Source organism: Metopolophium dirhodum, chromosome 4, assembly GCF_019925205.1.
Source record: "Metopolophium dirhodum isolate CAU chromosome 4, ASM1992520v1, whole genome shotgun sequence".
Lineage (NCBI taxonomy): Eukaryota > Metazoa > Arthropoda > Insecta > Hemiptera > Aphididae > Metopolophium > Metopolophium dirhodum.
Window position 1 is genome coordinate 26,690,855 of NC_083563.1, and position 22,961 is coordinate 26,713,815.

The 22,961-nt window shown below is 29.2% G+C and overlaps 2 protein-coding genes across 3 annotated transcripts; one reads left to right on the forward strand and one right to left on the reverse strand.

Annotated features, from left to right (window-relative positions):
- The first annotated feature begins 487 nt into the window (after positions 1–487).
- On the forward strand, positions 488–5,171 carry LOC132943042 (mRNA-capping enzyme-like). Its single transcript, XM_061011820.1, has 5 exons — positions 488–824; positions 1,324–1,544; positions 1,819–2,011; positions 2,095–2,206; positions 4,297–5,171. Exons 1-5 carry the CDS (start codon positions 818–820, stop codon positions 4,394–4,396), a joined length of 633 nt encoding a protein of 210 aa, XP_060867803.1. The 5' UTR covers positions 488–817; the 3' UTR covers positions 4,397–5,171.
- A 1,017-nt stretch (positions 5,172–6,188) lies between these two features.
- LOC132943037 (probable ubiquitin carboxyl-terminal hydrolase FAF-X) lies at positions 6,189–22,037 on the reverse strand. Of its 2 annotated transcripts, none has more exons than XM_061011812.1 (43): positions 21,418–22,037; positions 21,046–21,112; positions 20,406–20,959; positions 20,214–20,345; positions 19,995–20,151; positions 19,750–19,934; positions 19,528–19,663; positions 19,178–19,435; positions 19,016–19,114; positions 18,829–18,936; positions 18,591–18,754; positions 18,290–18,390; positions 18,124–18,224; positions 17,838–18,052; positions 17,338–17,769; positions 16,999–17,272; positions 16,799–16,939; positions 16,590–16,736; positions 15,712–15,810; positions 15,492–15,646; positions 14,930–15,411; positions 14,738–14,864; positions 14,505–14,655; positions 13,968–14,433; positions 13,683–13,906; positions 13,442–13,596; positions 13,211–13,384; positions 13,003–13,144; positions 12,774–12,927; positions 12,529–12,679; positions 10,892–11,009; positions 10,698–10,830; positions 10,403–10,596; positions 10,139–10,335; positions 9,951–10,075; positions 9,704–9,873; positions 9,489–9,647; positions 8,573–8,667; positions 8,265–8,500; positions 8,017–8,207; positions 7,818–7,958; positions 7,581–7,723; positions 6,189–7,510 (listed from the first exon to the last, which is right to left on the reverse strand). In XM_061011812.1, exons 2-43 carry the CDS (start codon positions 21,109–21,111, stop codon positions 7,384–7,386), a joined length of 7,779 nt encoding a protein of 2,592 aa, XP_060867795.1. In that variant the 5' UTR covers position 21,112; positions 21,418–22,037; the 3' UTR covers positions 6,189–7,383. The 2 variants fall into 2 exon arrangements, with proteins under 2 accessions (XP_060867795.1, XP_060867794.1); XM_061011811.1 differs by having other exon boundaries at positions 8,017–8,210.
- Positions 22,038–22,961: the final 924 nt, after the last annotated feature.

Here is a 22,961-nt window from a genome sequence, read left to right on the forward strand (position 1 = left end):
AATTTTTAATAAATAAAATAAGTTTTAAATAAATAATTTTATTGATATATATTTTTAATAAATTCTAAGCATATTTGTATACTTTATAGTGCATATAATTGCATATTTTTTAATTTTTTGGGGCATCTCAAGTGATAAGATGCTATTTTGTATATATAGCGATTAAATATAATATAATACATAAAAGTATTTAACCACTAAACCACGTCATGTCGTCATGTAACATAATTTCATTACTTATCAATTTATACTATACAAGATTTAAGAACTATGAATTTGACTAAGAATTTGATGACTAGTATTTATTATTATAAATATTTTATTTTTATTATATATATTCTATTATTCATGGATATACTAATTACTAATTAGTCGTGGAATTACCACATAATAATATTATTATTATTGTTATTCTGTGATAATACCGAAGTCACTTATCTAAAATATTTTTATCAATGATTTTTATATATCTGTAGTCCGTGATTACAACTACTGTGAACTTACTGTTGAATGTTGTTTGACTTGAAATTTGAATGCTGAATGTGTAATATACCTACCTCGTAATCTAACCTATAACTATCTGCTATCACAATTCACAGAATTCTATCTTGTTGCTACTTGCTATAATAATATATAGCATATTTCAGTTATTAATTACTATCCTGTATCCTTAACTCGAGTCGTGCGTTGTGCTTATTATAATAAATTATAATTCATAATAGTAAAATACAATTTTAACAATATCACTACACAAACACTATACATTTGTTTTGTCTAATAGATACCTACCCTACTTGTACTACAAAAAAGCATTTCAATGTCAGGTAAAAATAATATTTTATTTATTCAGCCAAATCAATTACAATTAAATAATAAATTACATTTAATAGCTGATACGAATACTAACTGAACCATAAGCTCGTATCTAATAAGACAATTAGTGTTATAGTAAAATACTTTTACAAATAAAAATATGATTCAATTGATTAACATAACACAGTAGATAGATACTTTAGAAACAAAATTAATATCAGCGTTACATAAAGGTACATATTACAAGATAGGTACTATGTTTAGACATTGATATTTTTGAAATTTTATTGATACACACATTGTCATCAAGATCACTAACTATTTTATTTTATTTTTATTAATTATATCTTGGTATTATTGGATTGACTTTCACATAAAATGTATGCATAATATTATGCATTCTAATGTTATTATAATGTTTTACGTAAGATAAATTCAAAATTCAAATAATATTGAATCCATTACTGAAATATTTTTATGAATCATAAATTAAATTCAAGTATTTTGCAGGAGTCAATCGTTATGGTCATTATAGATCCAGCCAGGGCACATCAAACAATAGTCGGCAAATCCCTAAAAATTGGATGAATTGTCCTTCTATAGCTACTTTTTCGGTAGCCGATTCATTTGTGACATTTAAAACACCATTAGATTATAAATATGACAGTAAAATAACAATCATGAAGAGATTCAATCCACAAATGGTATTTAGTCATATGTGTTCATATCAGGTACTTGATAATATAGAATTATAATCTAAAAACTTATTAAACAACCTTTTAATTTCTAATAGAAACAAGAGTTGTTCATTTTTTTAAATACTATGTTAATTTTTTACTTATGCTTTTTATTCGGTTTGTGAATAATAAATAGGTTGTACGCTATTGCTCTATGGTCCCAAAAAACAAAAAAAAGACTAAATAATTTAATCAAATGTATGCTGTTACTAAACCATCCTATAATATTATGTTATGCAAGTTTTGTAAGTATATGAAATTGTTTCAGCAAAGTATTGGTTTATGGATTGATCTCACAAACACTACACGCTACTACAGTCAATACGAAGTTGAAGATATGGGATGTGCTTATGTAAAAATACCTTGTGTCGGTCATGGGAATTTGCCTAACCGACAAGTAGTTGAATTTTTTTTAAATATTTGCTATAATTTTCTTGAAAACAATTTTTCACAGTTCATAGGTAGGTTATAATTAATTGATTTAATTTATATAATAATAAATAACTATATAGTTTGAAATTCAACAATTATTTGTTTTAACTAGGTGTTCATTGCACTCATGGCTTTAACCGGACAGGATTTTTGATAGTTTCTTATTTAATAGAAGTGTTAAATTATGATGTAGCAAATGCAATACATCATTTTGCAGCAGCTAGGTAATATAAAATCTATTTTACTTACCGTGGCATAATTATAAATTTGTTATGAGAGATGTTATTTTTTTAATTATATAATGTATAAATCTTAATTTTCTTTAAAGTAAAAATTAGATAAATTCTGCTCATAAGTCATAAGAAACAAATATGCATTATTCATAATATTATCTTTATAGGCAGCCGGTAGGTTATATAAATTTTATACACAGTATATGTAAATAGATACCTTATACTTTTTAAATTATAATTATAAATTCTATGTCCTAAAAACTAAAGAAATTCCCTATAAAATTGCAATAATGCCCTAAAAATTGAACATGTGTACATTAAAATATATTATTTTAATTATTTAGCATGGCAATTTAGTTTATTTGTATTAAGTGCATAAAAGTACTGTGTAATAGGTAATCTGATGATAGGTACCCAGGTAGGTTATATTATATACCTATTGCCAATGGGTCAGTATTGATTTTATTAGTTATATACTTATACCTATAGAATTTTAAATTTCAAAACAATAAATTTTAATTGCTTTTGTTAATAGAATAGTTTAATATATAAAACCATGGTTGAGTTATGAAATAAGAATTTTAAATTTAAATTTACATAATATGTTCATATTCAATCACTTAAAATAGATGAAGTTCCATTAAAAACCAATTAATTCAACACAGAAACCGATATATCCATTAAACCAATGGTTCTCAACCTTTTGAGGTTACTATAGTGTGAGATAACGTCTACCTCATTAATTTAGGAAATTTATAATCATAGATTTCCAGAGGGTTGGCACTGAATTATTGAAAATAACGTAATTACACAATAATGTCAACAAAATATAAATAATCAGAAATAATGTTTTCATGTCTTGAGGCTTTAAGTTAATACGTCCTCAAGATTGAGATTCATTGCAGCTTCAAACTAATATTTTAATTTTTTTTACTAAATCAAGCATCGTAACAAAAAAAAAAAAGCTAAGCGCATTGATATCACAGACTTATTTATTAGTTTTAATCAGGGATTGGGACTTACAACATTTGTCTTTTTTTATGGTTTGACATAAAATTTAGCACATTGCTATGGAAGTGTATGTCATGTTACAACACGTTCAATTATGAAAGTGCATATTTTTGCTTATTTCCAGTTTTTCTGATCATTTTTGTTTTTTTGCTTAATTATTATTTATAATGTCATTTGAAAAAAACCGTGTGACGTCATTGGGCCCGGCTCATTATATTTGCCTATCTTATATGCGTAAAAGTTCCTCGCTTCACACAACGATATACCAACCTAAACATTTTATTTTTTAAATTAAATTTACGTATAAATGTGTGATTTTGTGTTTAAGATGATACAAGTATCAGAATTACTACACATAACGTTTAGTTTTTTAAATATTAAAAATCTTAAAAGAGATAATATTTGAATTTTTGTTTTATATTTAATTGACCATGACTCAATTAACAAAAATATAATTTTAAAGATTTATTAATATTTGAAAAACTAAATGTTATATTGAATGTCTGATACTTTTATCGTCTTAAATACATAAAATCACACATTTATACGTAAAGTAAATTTCAAAAATAAAATGTCTAGATTGGTAAATTGTGGTGTGAAATGAGGAACTTTTACACGTATAAGATGGGCAATTACGATGAGCCGGACCCACTGACGTCATTTTATATTTCTTAGTTTTTCCTAAAGTAATCATTTTTTTACATAGGATTTTCACCAAATCATTTAATATAGCCATAGCTACAATAATTTAACATTAAAAAAAAATTTAACAATTTAAAATTTTTTTTTAGAAAATCTAAGTATAAGAAGTATAATAAAAAAGCTTAAATGTTTTCAAAAACTAAAAAGATGAAAAAAAATAAAAATAATAATATTATGTTGGAAAATTAAAAAGTTATTTAACCGAATATAATATTCATAACTGGAAATATAAAACAGCATCTTTAACAAGATATAACATGCAGGAGGGATCCCTATCAACTCTCTAATAATTGTGCCACTGATTATTTACATATTATATTATGTATAAAATTATTAATTATATGTATTTATATATTTTAATATTTTAGACCTCCTGGTATCTACAGACAAAATTATATAGATGAGCTTTACAGACGTTATTCAAATGAAGCACCTATCATTGCTCCAATACCTCATTGGATTCATTAGTTCTTAAATTCTAAATCTTTTAAGTTATTGACATAATATTTTTGTATCATATAATCGCCTACATTGCTCAAATTAAAAAATGTAATTTATATATGATTTTATAATTTAACACAAATTTCAATATTAGTAACATCGTAATAATAAAAATATATTGGTATTCGTTAAGTACTTTAGTAATAGTGTATGACTTATGGGACCGATACTTAATTAAAAACAGTAAAATTAAAAATCATAAGATTATGTTAATAATTATTGAGTTAATTAGTTATTCAAATATAAAATAATACAGAACTAAATGAATCATGTAAAAATCAGTCAAACAAAATATCAGTAAAAAAAAATGTATGAACACACATAAATACTACCTGTTACATCTATTACAGAAATGTCAATATTATTCAAAAAATGTTATAAAATTATTTTATTATAAAAAAATATATTTTAAACTATTTTATTTTTAAAAAATAGGTAAGTCACACTTTTTGTATATCACTTAAAAAAATTTTAAAATGTATCTTTCTTGTTCATAGATTTAATAGATCGGTCTACGTTAATCGCACATAATATAGATAATTGTCTTGATAGGTGGTCATATACTACCAGGTAAAACAGTTAGGTCACATACCAAACTCGAATTTTGCTCGTAATTCACATACTAAACGAATACCAAAATACATTTATAGATAATAATGTAATATAAATGTAAAAAATAAAAATACATTGTGCAGAAGGTTCTATTATATTAAATACAAACCAGCATAAAACATATCCATAATTCAATGTTTTTCTGTGAATTTTAAGCTTAAAAAGTAAGAATGTATATACATTTTAAAATTTAATAAAAATAAACAAATTAGGTTTTCAAGTACAGTAGAACTCCAATTTTCCGAACGCCAATCATCCGGACGTCCAATTAACCGGACGAGAAAAATACGGCACGTGCCGTTATTCATACACGTGTTTCATAATCGTTTTTAGATTAGATAATGAATAGGTACTACATATTATATATTATTCTTAATAATATCCGTCATTCCAATGTAGGTATATTAAAAATTATCGATAATAATATACATATACATATAACATTTTACAATATTAATAAACAGAAAACGTTTTTTGGTTTTAAATTATGTCACGTATGTACTTTAATTAAAGCTTATTTTGTTTCAGTTGAATATCTAATAAAATTACATATTTGTTTATGGTTACGTGTGTATATAGCTTTTGATATATCATATGTCAATCATCCGGATATTTGCTTATCCGGACCACCCTTGACATTAATTAGTCCGGATAATTGGAGTTCTACTGTAATTAAGTACTTTCTAAATATCACTTTTTACACATTTCATTTATAATTAAATACTTATATTTGATTTATTATTAAGTAATAGAAATAATATATATACAATGATGCCCCATAACCTGTAGCAGTGGGTGACCATCCTTTTTTTACCGAGGGCCATAAAAAAATTCTTGGCGGGTCACATTCTTATTTGAAACGTAATTGATGATAAGAAATGGGAAATATTCATTTGTATTAAATTTTTTAGTAAATCTGAATTTAATTTGATTTAGTTTTTATGCTTAAGCGGGCCGTACTTGGTCACCATTGACCTGTAGAACGAGGAGCAACCTTAGTGGCCCAGACAGACTCCTATTCCCTAATTTTAACCACGCAAAACATTTCTCATATCCTGGCACCAACAAGGTAAAATTAGTCTACTTACAATGGATCCGATGCAACATAAAATAGAATAATAATACTTCAATGTTTATAAAGATATTCTTTATAAAATATCATTTTTTTATTACATTAAATGCAATACACTTCATAATTATTTTTTATACACTTTTTCTTTTCATAACAGTAGTTAACAATGTACAAACATTAATTCCAGCCTTACCATACTTTTGGTTATGAAAGTTATCACAAAATAAAAAAAAAATATAATAATAAAATATTATTATTGAATTATGATACTGGAACACATAAAAAATTATCAAACTTCATTAATTAGACTTCTCCTGAATAAATTCATCAAAAAGCATACCTAATCATTGAGTTTCTAATAATGGGTTAAATTGTATACTTATTATGTAATATATTTTACAATCAGTATAATACATAATAAGTTAACTGAGTATTACACAAAAAACCTTATAAATCGATTATCACTTTTTTCTTTATATAAAGGAGTTCATTTTTTTACATACAACAAAAACGCGTCATTGAAATTTAAAAATATGAAAATTTACCATTACAATATTTGTGTAATATATAAACGCTGATGTATTAAAATATAAACTTGATATTGATATATTGAGAGCTAGATAATACAGACAACTTTTAATAAATATAATAATAAAATAATAATAATAATAATAATAATAATAATAATAATAATAATAATAGTAATAATAATGTATAAAAAGCAAAATTAATGTACATTTTACAACAAAAATATTAAATAAAAGACAGTATAAAGAGTGTAGGATTTTTGCTCACGCAGAAGTATATATTTATACATTTATATATAACAACTTGAATGTGCATGGTTCCAATCTGTACACAAAATAACTTTACAGCATAAAACAAAATTTTTCATTTTCAAGTATAAAATCGGTAAGCGATAAACTTCTGTACGGGAGGTTGTTTTTTTTCTTTTCAAAAATTATATATTGAATATTATTTACTAATTACTATTTCAAAAAAAAAAAAAAAAATTAACTAAAATTTAATATTAGGTCAGCAGATGTTAGATAGCCTAAGACACATCGTTATAATATTCATTTAATTGTCGTGTACAGAAAAAATTATTGATCGCTCTGGTTGTGCTAATTGGTAATTATATAATTGCAAAAGGATTAAAATACAATATTCTATAAATAATAATATAATGTATCGTTTGATAATTTCCAAACAACAATAACTTGTTTTCCGATTGTACATTGAGTTTTATTATTTCTTATATGATCACAAGTTAATGCATATCCGATGATTCAACAATTCGAGTGTTCACCAAATCAACGTTATTACCCTCACCATTATCAAAATCATCTATATTGTTGAAATTAATGGGAACAGAAGCATCATAATCGTCATCATTCCTAGATTTATATTATGTTAGTATATAATATTATGTTTCTTTCAAATAAAATATAAAAATAGCCATCTTACTCAGGAACAATGTCTGGTACTACTTGTAAAGGTTCATTCACCAGAGTTGTCATTGTATCAGTAGCATGTTGGATTCCCATTTCATCACCTTCATCAGATGAATCTTCTATATCCTGCGTGGTCAATGTTGGTATTGAAAAATCCTTTAAACACAATATTAAAATTCAATATAAATCTTTTTTGTAAATATTTTGTTTAATACAATTCAAATTAATATGGTAATATGTTTTTATTTACTTCAGATGGGCAGAACTCAAATGCTTTTTGTAGGACTTTACGAGCACTGGTTGACCTTTCTAAGAAAAAACTATTGGTGTTTTCATTGGACTGGGGTGTCCAACTATTATATGTATTATACTGGCCTCCAGTCAATGTTTTCTAAAATGACACAAGAGTAAGTTGAGATAACACTAACAAAACAAAATAATAATAGTACTCTATTAAGTTCTTCCTGTAGCCAATCAACTGCTTCCACCCATTTTCTTTTGAGATCTGTATTTTGCATTACAACTTTATGAGCCATTGGTATCCTCATGAATAAACCAACTAATCCTTTGATACATTGATATGACCGTCTTTGATATTGATTTTTATGACGCAATATCGTGTCAAGAACACCTTCTCTATCTTCTAAAATAATAAAATATTAGTGTATAACTGAAAATAATATTCAGTGCAACTTACCGTTTCCAGTCATGGCATTTTGAATGCGTAAAACTTGCCAGGAATCTTCAATACTTAATATGACAAATAGTAAATCCAAATAAAATTTGAGCTCTTGACAATATGTATACATAATGTGCCATAATATTTCAGTTAAAACCATACTACTACTCAGCGGATTCTCCCAACATACAAATTGTAGCATTTTCATACTTTCTTCATTCATTTGAGAATTGTCAATTAGTTTTTTCAAATAACTGAAAAACATATTACATATTTCATTGATATGAATTTTTATTTATTTATTGACATTTTATGATGATACATACCATATTCGACCAAAAATACTATCTTTAACTTGTTGAGGAACTTTTCTTAGGTATGGTTGACATTCTGCAAATGGATTCGGTAGGAAAGGAGTACCCTATAAAAATCAATACATTTGAATACTTAATTAGGAAATCAAGTCAATAAGGAGAAAGCAAAAGAGTAAAACGTATACAACACATTTTAGAGATAACGTTGAGCGCTATAGCCGTGGCCAATTGTCATTCATGCTCATGATATTAATATTTAAGTTACTGTTGGCCTAAATATGTGGTCAGGGATAGTATATATAGTGGTTACATATAGTTGTAGTAAGAAGAATAAAATATACTCTATTATTCAAGTTAAGAACTTTAAACAGAGGTGACCAGTCAGGTAACACTTGTTTGGTGTCCTAGAGTTAACCGTCTATGCATTCAGAGGAATGATGACAACCCCCTGGGCACAAATCAGCCGCTATACTCGCTAAAGTAGAAAATAACCAACCACTGTTAGATGGTAATTTAAAAAAAACATACTAAAGTACAGTTAAAAAATTAATTTTTTTTACGGGGTAGATAGAAAAAATATATATGTTGTGTCAGAGGCTTTTCATTAAGTGTTTAATTCCTCAGTTAATTTAAGTTTGAAAAATACATGATTACATTTTAATTTACAAATAAAAAGGTTACACATAATATTGGCAAAATAAAAAAAAGCTTCTGACAAACATGGATAAAATTCATATCTCACAACAAATTTTATTGTTATTTGACTAATTTTCACTGATAAAGTATAAAGTCATGGTTTAACCATTTGATATTGTATTTTCACGCCCTGCAGATTAATTATTTAAATTCAAATGTAGAACAAATTACATTTATAATCTAGTGGTTGTATACTTGGAGGATCAGTATTTGTTTGTTTACATGTACTTACAGGAGCAGAAGATACACATTTTTCTGTACAATCACAACACCGCACCAAAATTGATATCACAGAATGTAGTTTATTGATTTCATTAAATTGATACTTTATGTTTGATCCACCTGGGCCTTCATCAATGGCTACCAAGATAAATATTGCTGCCACATTTAACTAAAATGAAAATGTATTAATAAATATAATCACAATTATAAAAATTATATACACACCTTTATAAGTTGCTGTTTTTCTGCCATACCTAAATTACAGTACATGCAGAAAAAAGAGAAATAATGTGGCAAATGTCTATTAGTATGCTCGCCCACTTCTTTTTGTAACAGACTTAAAACAGCAATAATTAAATGATCACTTAATGAAGCTGTAGTATCTAATAAAGAATCTATAAATGAAGAGAAAAATATTTTTTTAGATATTTCAAAATTAATATTAATATATTATGCAATATAAATATATTACTGGAAGTAATGGCTGGTATAAGAATAGCATCATCTTGAAGAGAATAATGAGCTAAGTATGCAATTAGCTTAATGAAAAATGATCGCACTTCAGAGCTCATACATTGCAATAAATATTCCACAAACCTAAAAATTTGAAAATACAAACATGTTTAAAATTGTATAAATTATTAAAATGCTATGATATACCTTTGAGGATGATTAAACAATATGTTTCGAGCAAACCAAGCGCGCACAGATGCATAGGTGCAGATATGTGAAGCTAATAAATCATACCATTCCATAGCGTTCCCTCTTAATGATTTCTTAGTATGCAGACCGACATAAAATATAAACTTACTCACTAACTGAGTAGACAACAAAGATAACTCTTCTTGATCCGTAGCCTAAAAAATACAATTAATTATATAACAAATTATTACATTTGCATGAAAGATATTAATGTTTCCTTACAATTTGTATTTGTTGTAAATCATTGGATGAAGCAATCATGTTTGGTGCATTAATTGTGGCAATGTTACGAATGAATTTAAAATATTCTTCAGTAAACTGACTGCGAGTGTGCAAAAACCGTATATTCTGTTGTTGAACACTACGTTTAATACATGAAGGCATTTTGATACAACTGTTACTTGAACGCCGATCGCCTATATAATAATAAATGAAATTAATTTTTTCATTGAACAGATGTCCTTATTTATTAAAACTCCTTTCATATTTATAGTATTAATTTTTCTTTTTAACTTACTTAAACTAAGATTTCTCATTCCATTAACTAACAAATCTTTGTTACAATCTACTTTAGTGTAAAATAGCATATAAGCATTCCACCATCGTTTTTGCCTTCGGTAACTGGTTCTTTTTAATGCATGGTCAAAAACCTAAAATAAGTAATAAAAAAATCAATATTTAATTATTAAGGAATTAAAAATGAAAATTTACTTCTCCCATATAATCTCCACCAAAACACTGAGTTTTCATTTCTTCATCTTCGTCCATTTTACATTCAGTTACATCACCATCATCAAATTTGTACCACTTAGATGAACCTTCTGCACTTCTAAAACATGCATAAGACAATTAATGTATTATTATTTAGTAACTAATAATAACTTTTAATATTCTAGTACTTTAGAAATTTCAAGTACTTGACTCTATTTGAGTAATCAAATTTCAAATTCAACTTGACATATACTCGTCCAACTCTACTTTTTGACCATTTTAAAATACATAATGATTAAAATGTAGATGTTTTCATTATCACACTGATACATATAAAAAAAACGATATTCTTCTTTTAAATATTGAATAGCGGGCTTACCTCAAGGATCAATACTTGGCCCTACATTATTTAATGTTTACACAGCTGACATAACTCAAATAATGCCACAAACTAATATAACTCTTTTTGCCGATGACACAAAGATATACACTGAATCTTACATTACAGAAGCAATAACAGTACATTTACAAAATCATATAAATAATTTATATATCTGGTGTAATAACTGGAAAATAACAATAAATCCCTCAAAAAAATGGCAAGCATTATGTTCAGTCTAGGCTGCAACCGCATTCCATCCTCACTCAATTTCATCAACGCACCAATCCCTTGGAAGCCGTCTGTCAACTATCTTGGTGTAATGCTGGACAAAAGACTAACCACGTGATCGCATTTATCATCTAAACTTCAGCAAGCTTATCAACGCCTAACAATGCTGTTCCCTGTTTTAAACAGGAAATCAAGCTTAGGAAAAAATTTTCTTTAACTATTTACAAGCAAATACTGCGCCCTTTGCTTACTTGTCTCATTTGGGGCAAATGTACACTTATTCACTTGAGAAAACTTGAAATATTTCAAAACAAGATCTTAAGAACAATACAATTTTCCATGGTTTGTAAGAAAACAAAATATTCACAAAGACCTAAAAATTCCATATCTTCAAGACCAAATCATAAATTTGGCCGATAGCTTTTTCAAGTCTATTCATAAATCAACAGGATCAATCCACTACCAACTCAACATACATAGAACCACGGCTTCAATGCCACAAATTGTTGTGGACGCCTTCACGACTTTATTTAAATAACACTTAATATTAAGCCACCAAAATAACTTTGTCATGTATAAAATATTATCATGTTAAAATAGCCAAAAAATAAAATAAAATAATATTGTAAATAACCGTAGATGTAGATAGCCGCATAGGCTAGTAACGTCTTATTACTTAACAAAGAAAAAGTTGAATAAATAATAATTAAATAATAGGAAATAATAAAACATTCACAGAAAATAGTATTAAATAATTATTAACATTATTGAAAAAACTAACAGGAAATAAATTTGCTTCTGTATAATGGAATATTTTAATAATTATTTATAAATTAAATATGTAAACCAATCTATGACTTAAGTCTAGCTTTTTTTCTTAAAATAAAGGATAACAAATAATGATTTTTTATTTTTAATATCCTTAACTATTAGTATTTTTTGTGCACATGTTTCATTAGTAACGAATACAATTATGGAGTGTTGGGTTTGAACTTTGATAAATTATATAAATGATAAAAATATGTACCTGTCTTGAATATAAGAATAGTAATGTCCTCCGCTTGCTTGACCACTGTGGACAACTATGCCGGTCAATTGATATTTGGTATGATTTTCATTTTGAGACTCATCATAATCACAGTCAATTATTTCCCCTTCAATTTTGGCTAACCCCGAAACTAAAATAGGTAAAAATTACATTAACAATTAATTATAATTTATTATGATTATTACAAATCAAACATTACTATCACTATTATTTAAATTAAATACCCGTGTACGGTTCCATGTCTAAATTTCTTGGAAACTCAAAATAATCATTAAATTTTATGGCACATACTCGTTCAAAATCATACTCAAATCTTTTAAGTTGAATAGCTAAAATAGGTGGTAGCTTTTTAACACATAATCTTTTAACTGTAACAACCTATAAGAAATTATCATACATACAGTTAATGATAATTAAAAGTTTTTATAATAAAGAGCTTTTATTTGGTTTAACCTTTTTATTGCATTTATCACAATGGTAAGCATCAGCTCCTTCTAATAGCTCTCCCTTCACATATTGTTCTAGAGAGTCGGTTAAATTCGAATGATTTCTTATATCCACACTGATAACACTGAAGGGTTCTTCTTTAGAATACCTTGCAATATAATAATCAACGGTAATTTAATACAATAAATGTATACATAAAATAATTTTATAATACCTATGTGGACAACCCTGACATATTTTTTGGTCTGAATAAGAACCTCCGAGTGTTTTACTCATGATTTGGTCTTGAGATAAAGCTTTTAGAGCTTCATCTAAGCTTTCTACAAGGCTCATAAAAAACTCAACAGCATCTTGCTGTTCTCGAAGATTCACTGGTTCACCTTGTAATCTATTAAAATAATGTAAATAAACATTTTTTACAAAAAGCCCTAAGAATTATAATTACTTGAAATGCTTCCATAATCCTCTAGGTACATAATATTGAACTTTGCTGAATGCTAGGTGTCCAAATATAGCTTGTACTTGTTTTAATATACCAACATTGTATTCTTTTCGGGATTGATCAAATTTATTACGATCTTCAGCAATGTCCATTTGAGTCTTAAGATAATGAAATCAATATGAGATATAAAGATATTAAATTATTTGATAAAAAAAAAAAAACAAATGTGCAATGGAATAACTACCTCATTATCGTTTTTGTCATCGGCATTAAAATCATCATTTGCATCAATAGCAGCACCGTGTGCTGATAGTATACCTAATCGTATAGGAAGTACCATGTACAACTGCTGCAATACAGAATTCATATAACAAGTAGCACCAGCATTTTTAAGTCCAACAAAACCACGAGCTGTTCTTGCACCCATTATAGGCAGATAATCCCATTCAACCAAAGGATCTTCGCGTTCTGAAGAGATAAAATAGTTATGTCTAGAATCTATTTCCATACTAATTATTAGTACAATTACCTGAATAAAAATACTGAGTAAGCATTTCAACAGTCAACTTCAAATTTGACACACAGCCAATGCAGAGGGATACAATAAGATCAAAAGCTGCATTTGTAGAATTTGGAGATTTACAAACAGGCGTAACTTCAATATCAACAAAATCAATAGCTTGATGTTTGGTCATATCTTCCATTAACTTGGATGCAGGAAAAATAAAATCTTCAAGTAATTCTTTGATCAACATTATGCCAGCAGTTTCATTGGATCCAATTTCATCACGTTTCTCAATACTTATCATTTGGACTAACTCTTTGGTTATGTTTAGGTGGCCTTCAAGAATCACTTCTTCAATTCCAGAGTCACCATCAGTTTTTATTTTCTCTCTTATATTTTTTAACCATTTAATTTCATTATTTAACAAATCTTCAAAATCTGGCACAGGAATTTTTTCATGACTAGCATAATTTAATAGGTAAGTTAGAACCTTGAAAGAAAATAAATGAATAATTAAAACTTATCGAATTAAATACATTAAATAACATCACAGCAACTTACATGAAAATACTCATAAGAGTTTTGAGCAAATTTCAGTACAGTATCATTAAGAACAGAAAACATTAATGAAATGGTAGATAACAATGGTTCAGCACTCCAGCTAAACTTAACTATCAATAGAAATTGTTCAGCAGCAGAACAACGAACTTGTCTACAAATATCAAATTAAAATTTTAACACATCAAAAAATAAAATGCAATAAATCTATAATTTTCTAAACATATTCAAAATACCTGTTATTAGCCAATAAAATTAAATCAATAAGGAATATTTGCCAATCTTTTTTCTCCATTAACTGACTTAAATAATTGGGCTTCAAAAATAAACAAAGAGTTAATACTTCTAATGCTTCTTTACAAACTGAAATACAATAAACATTAATTTATAATATAATTAAATTAAGTTATAATCTTTCAAATGCATACCACATATATCTTCCATTTCTAAGGATCTTCCATTTAAATTATCATGCAGATCTGCATTGTTTAATTGACCATCAAACATGTGCTGATTGGCTCCAGCCATTGCCCAAGCTAACTGAATAGTAGTCCAGATCATATCCAGGTTAGGCATAAATTTTGACAATGACTTATTGATAGCTAATATAGAGTCTTCTAGAGTATCACAACCAGTAGCAATTTTATCAATGAACTTTCGTGCGAGTTTAGAAGTAACACTACGTAACATGTACTCTAAATTGGGATTAGGTACTAGACCAAATGCTTCTTTCATTAAAGCCAAAGTATCATCACATTGGTCAATGACATCTACTCCTTTATACAAACAACATTCGTTATCATTTGATGTTCCCATTACTAAGCCAGATGATTGACATAATTGTGTGATAACTTGTCCCATTACACATAATACAAGTCTACAGATCTTAAGCACAACCAAATAAATAGATCTAAATAAATTTAATACAAGTTTTGTGTAAGATATTCAAATTGTAATTTAATTAATTTTATCAATAGTTATTGTTTTTACCTTTTTGTAGTTTGATCATTTTCTAATATGAATTTATTTGATACTAACATTTGAATAATTTCAGGAGCATGACTACTTGTTATAAAATATGTTTGAAATTCTAGAGTTTTATCCGCCATTGGATCAATGGCAGGTAACAACATAGAATACAGCACCTATAAATATTAATATAGTTATAAATAATGTATTTTACATATATATCTCAATATTTAGAACTTACCTCTAAGTTGTATAAATTTTGAGATGAGGAACTAGTAAAATATATACTATCTATGTTTAAATTTCCTTCAACAGGTTCTGATCGATAAGTAAAAAATCTCTGAAATAAATATTTTATTTTGATCATCAGATTATTAAATTAGATGTATTATGTGGCGGTTGAAACATCAAAATGTACAGGGGGTTCACTAGGTGTTAGAACCAAAGTATTTTTAATTTTCCAATTAAGTTAATATTATTAAAAATAATGATTTAAAAACACAGTTTTTTTTTTTTTTTTTTTTTTTTTTTTTTTATTGGGTAACCCGCGGCAACATAGGCCATTGGGTGTGGGGAGGGCACTGTAGGTTTTTTTTATATTGGGTAGGTTTGGTAGGTTTTATATTGGGTAGGTTGGTACACGTGTGTGTTGTGTTTGGCAGAATTTCTAATGGGGCACCCGTAGGTTTCTGCCGTGCCCCGGGGTGGGGGGATGGCGGCACTTGTTCTCCGGACACCGTGACTTGCACGGAGAAAAATGCCGCCCAGTGGTCGAGGATCGAACTCGGACCGGCTGTGCCGAATCCGTCGCGTTAGACCACTCGGCCACCTCGTCCCCCCAAAAAAAAAAACACAGTTTAATACATTATACCTGCATATATTGTCTTTGTCTTAGTAATGCAAAACATGGCAAACTTTATGTTAAGAAGGATCAGTTTTAATCAGTTATTTTTAATATTACAGATAATTGATATTTCATTAAATTTAAAGGTAAAGTAGCCTTCAGTTATCACGACTACCAACCACAGTACATATAGACTCGCTCAGACAATAATTAAGAAACTATCGAACCATAATAGGTGTACTTTTTAATTATATACAAATATAAAATAAAAGTACCTTAATTTTTTTGATTGTAGATTCTGCAGGGGGAATTAATTTTAAAATACAACGGGCAGCTTCTCGAAGTTGTTGATTTTCAATTTCAATACCCTTGTCTGACACTTGTAGGAAAAAATGAACATATTTCGAATTTTCAGAAATGATCTAAAAATTATATTTTTATTTAGTGTTTATTATGATCTTACAAATATATTAATAATACACACCACAGTAGGTAAACAGTTTTCTGCATCCATATTTAAGCTAAAATCATACAGAGGCTGATTATTAGTGATAGAGCTATCCGAACTACTATCCGGTGAACTCGCTAGATTCGTATTTGCGGTCACTAGTCTAGCATTAAGATACTGAAAACAAATAAAATGTTGAAACAAATAAACTATAAATTAAACTTTAAAAATATTACCAATTTATCTCTGAAAGGGAGTTCACCAAGAAGTTTGTTGTCGTCTAATGTAGTGGTAAGGTCAATACTACTACCAGGGAATATATCTAATTTTATATTTATAGAACCAGCTATGGCTGTGATTGTTCCACTATTCCGTAACCTTTTCAATAATTGTCGCCGTACACATGAAATATTATCGTTACTATGCATGACAAGTTCATGATCATCGACCAAAGAGCGATTGGCATTTGTTAAACGAACAATTACAGTTATATGTTTTCCTCGACAAGCTCTATAAAAAATGTACTTTGATTAGTATTTTAATTATGAACTATAAAATATAAATTAAATATATACCTGTGTAATGGCAACAATGAACGATCTCCATTAAAAGAAGCGTCACATTCTCCTAAATACTCATACAAGACTTTCATAACCCTGATCATTTTAGTGATTTCTATATTTCTTTCAATTACATCATCACTGTTCATTAACGGTTTTGATAGTATGCTTACTGTGTCATAATGTGCACGCAACCTTTCTAAACACTCAGCCACAAATGTTTGGTGAAATTCTAATGGATTGGCTTGCAGTCTAGGAGCCAGATTCGTATTGACTTCTTTAAGCAAATGTATTGCATGGGCTGCAATGTCTTCGGTACAATTAGTCACCACTTTCCATAAATAATCCACACCAATTAAATCTATATTCTCCATCTGATAACAACGTCTTTTTTTCAGTAATTTTCCTTCTTTTACATTGACTGCTTTGAAAAATCGTTCAAAACATCTAGAAAGTATTTAAATAGTTTACATTTTCAATTATTGATAAAAAAAAAAATGATTAATTTTACATACTTTATTCCATTTTCAGTGAGTAATGTTGGATCAAGCTGCAAGAGATTATTAACAAAAAATTTTGTATTAATTGAGGGGTCAATGTCTGGTTCCTCCCCCATTAATTTTGAAAACCAACGAAAACAAGCTTCACGATCTGCTAAGAACACAGCCTTTTCAGCCAATGCTATCCAAACTTGATGTGCTTGTTCAGCACACAGCCAAAGGTTTCCATCCTAAACATAAATTATTAAATGTCTCTTTAAAATATTTCATACATGTTATAAAGTATTTAATTGAAGTATACCTTTAAACAAAATTTTAAGAAATACAATCTTTCTTGAACCTGTTGTAAATGACAATAGCGCCCATCAGGATAATAATTGGCGGGATCAAGATTATGATTTTCTAAAATAAATTTGATTATTGTAAAATACTAAAAATATTTTATAAAAAATTTAAAATTAATTTACCTTGGGCAACTTTTCTCACATCATCCATATATTTGGATAAATTATCTGTGACCAAAGACACTAAAGTATGGTTATTTTGAAGACGTGCAATGATCTCTTGTCTGCAAATGTATAAAGAGTAAACACTACGAAATGTCAATATTATATCTTTTGTTTTGGGCCCTAATAAATTTCTTGATTGCATGTCGAATCATTACAATTCCTACTTTATATTTAAAAACTGTATTTATACATTTACTTAAATACTACTGTTCTTTTGGATTTTGCACATTATGTAATAAAATATATTTTTATATCTCACCGATATAAAGTATGTGTTGTAGCTTGATGAGCTCCCACTGGAGAAGAATCATATAACATACATATATCTCTCATATGTTTTAAAACTGGAAGTACCCATGAACTATTACTTTTAAGTTCATCAACACATTTGTCAAGCCATGCTGTTTTTTGTGCATCTCGGTCCTAATTAATTAATATTAACATTTGATAAGTATCATCATATTACATATTTATATCACAGAAAAAAGAATTATTACTTGTGCACAGCTATAATCTAAAATTTTTACATGAGCAGATAGTGCTTGATCTATTATCTCAGTTGATACATCTTCTCCGTGAGCCAAATTCCAAAACAACATTAACACCTAGGTACATGTTTTTAAATAACAAAATTGTTAATTTATAATATAAATTATGCTATTTTAAATAATAATTTGAAATTACTTTGTGAGCCATAACACCATCTTTATCATCTTCAGCTAGTCGTCTTATTAGTTCCAATAATTTTTCTCTTTGTTTTTTATTAGCATTAGTCCAATTAGCCTATAATAAGTAATAATTTAGTATTCACTTAAAAATAAATTATTTATTTTCATTAATTATTACATGAAAACATTCAAATAAGTGGTCAAGTTGTTCTGGTGAAAAATCCCAAGCAAGCTTTGCTAATAGGTCGTGGACATTTTTCACAATAGCATCATGTTTCCCAGCTTGAGCTGCCCATAATGCATCCAAATCATTCAATGATAATGCTTGTTCTTTAATCACAAAACGTATAATTTTTTCAAGTTTCTCTACATACTGAGGCTGATGTAGAGAATCTCTAAGTACTATTTCTAGTACATTATTTTCTTTGATCCATTTCTATACATAAAAACAAAACAAAAGATCAAATTTTGTTTATATTATATAACCATTTTAATACGTTATTGTTATATATTTTTAAGAAAACTCACAGCCATCTTTTCTGGAGTTAAATATTCTTCATCATGATCTATATGCCTGTGAGGAGTGTATGTGACATTGGTAATAACTTTATTAACTTCATTTAAGGCATTCATTTTGCCATTGAAAGACGATATTTGTAATAACCTATTATTCAAAATGAATATTAAACAATAAACAGTGAACACATAATAATAACATAATATTAATGGTAATAAATTATATATAAATACCTAAGTAACATTTTAAGTCTAAATATCTCTAATTGTTTAATTAAATCATCCTGTTTTGGTATTTTCACAGCAAGCTGTTTACAAGCCTTAATTATTGAAGAAATTGCATCATTCTTTCCTTCATTTTTGGTTTCTTTTTTTAACTCATCGTCAGTTAATACATCCAATAAACTAGGTATTTTTTCCTTTAAATTCATAATAATACAAATTAATTCATGCTATATACACTTGTAAAACGTACATACCACAATAGGCATCAAGTACTTAAGAATCGTTGGTTCAGTTAAAAGTTCAGAACAATTACCGAATGGCCTAATTAGACCAGAGATAATTGATATAGTTAGGGTTTTATTAGATTCAAATCGTCCAGATAATTTTTGAAAACCGCCTAAGACTCCAAATCTGAAAAATAGTACATTGAAAATTTACAAATTAAAATTATCAACTTTTCACTAGATGCATACATATTTAACAGATCAACGAGCCAGCCTTTAGGAGCTCGTGAATCAGGCGGTGTTCTTGCATATAAATCAAAATCGTTTGTGCCGATTTCTGGTATATAATCCGAATGTTTAGTGCAGTTGAATAGATGAAATCTGTTGGTAAGTAAAGATTTGATAAGCAAAATCAACAACAGTTTAAAAGATATTATTTACTTATTTAAAGGATTAAACAACATCCCCAACATCTCTAGAAATGGAAAGTTGTCATCGTCAAGTTTGAGCACCAACAGTTCTACTAACTTCATACAATTATTCATGATATACTGTTGAATGTTTACTTTCCAACTGTTGACGGCATCATCAGTTAATATTCGTGTAAATGATAACACCATAGCATCACGAAAAAATTTTTGGCATCCTTCATTGTTGATGTCCAATCCTTTTTTGCAAAATGCGATTGAAACATTCAACAACGATACTAACTCTTGATCAGGTAATACTGGTACAATCCAACGTTGACTATGTATTTTTTCTTCCAAATTAACTAGTTTCATAATAGGGAATACCAGTTCTTCTTCTTCCTCCATCTCGTCTTCTTTAATGGTTTCTTCTTCTTTGGTTTCCACATCATTTTCAACACTGTCATCAGCTGATGTTGTCTCCCCAATAGTCTGTTCAGGCACTTGATGTGATTCAATGGCCTGAGGCTGCAAAATGTTGATGTTTGACAGAACGCTATGGATTTGTGTATTTTGCTGTGGTACATTCTACAAAGGGGAAAAATTATTTTAATGTCTCATAGAGTATATTACCTACGTCTGAGCACAATCAAACAGCAAGAAATTGTACTCACTTGAACGTTTGTCTGGTTATCGGCCGAATCCAATCCGACGGTTTGTCCACGAGTCACAATAGTCATCCTGAAACACAAGACGTACTGTTTGTACAACGACGATACTCCGCCGCCATAGCACCAGAAGTGCCAAAATATGTGGGGGACGTACTAAGACAGTCGTCGAGTGGGCATAATAATATTATAGACTATGATGTGCAAGTCGACCAGCCACCGTACTAGTGTGATTGTGTACGATATTACGGTGACAGACGAAGCCAGCATTCGGGTGTCCCCAGAAATCCTATCTCTCCCACCGCCGACAAGGCGACAACCCACCAGCCGACGGATATGGCCCCATGTCAATCATATAATTATTATCATCATACTCACGGGATGGCGTTGAAGACGTCCGGAGTCCGACGGCTGTACTACACATACACGGCCGGCGGCAGGCCAACGGAGTGTTGTTTACGTTTCGTTCCAGTGGACACGCCGGCGAGACGGCGGGCTGGCGCGTGTATATGGCGCAGAACAAGCAGTGACAATGACATGGACCTCGAACACGGCAGCCGGGGGGCGCGGCGTCTGTTTGTTTTTCCGATCGCGCACGTCAGGGGGTACGTTGCCGGCGGCGAGCGGCGTTAACTACATAGATACGTTCCAATGATTGAAAACAGCTACGGCTACTCGGTGCACCGTGTGATTACGATAATACGAAAGAGAGTGGACGTATAAAAATAATAACACGACACCGGGTCTCGGAAAACGCGGCGCGATGCGAGCGGTGTCTGAGGATTAGTTCGTTTTTATTATGGTATATCGTGAGTTAAAAAGCGATACGCGTTCACGACGGTGCGACGGCGCTGCTGTTGTGGTTGTACAATATCGGCATTGGGCATTGGGTTGTGTTTCGCTACAATGTTTTTGAGAACGAATTTCGGTACGAAATAAAAATCGTATCTCCGGGTAGATCGAGAGGGGGATGTACTACGGATTGTACGGACAGCGCGTCGGCGCGACGAAGACCGCTTGATGGGACGGGGTGGCGGTGTGCGAGCGAGACAGTTGACCGAACGGAAGATAGAAAATCAAACACAAAAACAACTTCGCCGTTCAGCTGATTGGTGCCAAAGACCTTGCACAACATCGCCGACAGTGATAAAAATCCGTGGGCAATCTTTATTCCTTATCGTAATTTGCACTATCACAATCACTAGACAGTCTGTAACTGTCTGTTGTACCTATCATGTTTAAACTCCAAAGTTGAACTGTTGAAGACGTAAGTCACTAACTTCCCAAAGTTAGTATGAAGCTCCTTTTATCTATATACATATTATCCCATAGCTATTAATATTTAACAAGAAGATATTTTCTCTACATAGTGGTTATAGCCAACGGGTTTATTACTTTAGTTAATATTTTTCGATCGTCCACGGGAATTGGGATCCTTAAAAATAAAATATAATATTTTAGGGATGGTGAAAAATGAAAATCTACTCTAATAATTTTATTTCTGGAAACCCTCCAAGACGACTTGAGCGGAAAATGGCGCGATCTATATTAAAAAACTTATTATGAAAATTCTTTTTTAAAAATGTAAACAAATTTTCCAATTAAATAAATAATAGTTTAAACTTTTAAGTTTCGTCAGTTGTTTATTTTGATTGGTCAAAATGCGGAATATAGGATCAATTGTTTCGATTTTCGAATAGGAAGGTCAAGTGGGGATAACGGATATCGTCCTACAGTTGACTGTTCAACTGTTGAGCTTTAAGTGCTGAACGCCTGAATGGGCTTACCGCCCTGAAGTCTGAACTGCCGAATGGAGGCCGATACTTGAAATCATACATTCATACGACATCCATTCTCGTATGCGACATAAGTCTTACATTTTATCGACCGTGACAAATTTTTATCGCATATTCGCATGCAAC

Coding starts and splice junctions, on each gene's coding strand:
- LOC132943042 (XM_061011820.1), top strand. Junction 2,012..2,094: donor CAATTTTTCACAGTTCATAG/GTAGGTTATAAT, acceptor TGTTTTAACTAG/GTGTTCATTGCACTCATGGC. Junction 2,207..4,296: donor CATCATTTTGCAGCAGCTAG/GTAATATAAAAT, acceptor TTAATATTTTAG/ACCTCCTGGTATCTACAGAC.
- LOC132943037 (XM_061011811.1), bottom strand. CDS start 21,111: ATGACTATTGTGACTCGTGGACAAACCGTCGGATTGGATTCGGCCGAT. Junction 15,647..15,711: donor AAAATTTATACAACTTAGAG/GTAAGTTCTAAA, acceptor TAATATTTATAG/GTGCTGTATTCTATGTTGTT. Junction 12,680..12,773: donor AGACATGGAACCGTACACGG/GTATTTAATTTA, acceptor TACCTATTTTAG/TTTCGGGGTTAGCCAAAATT.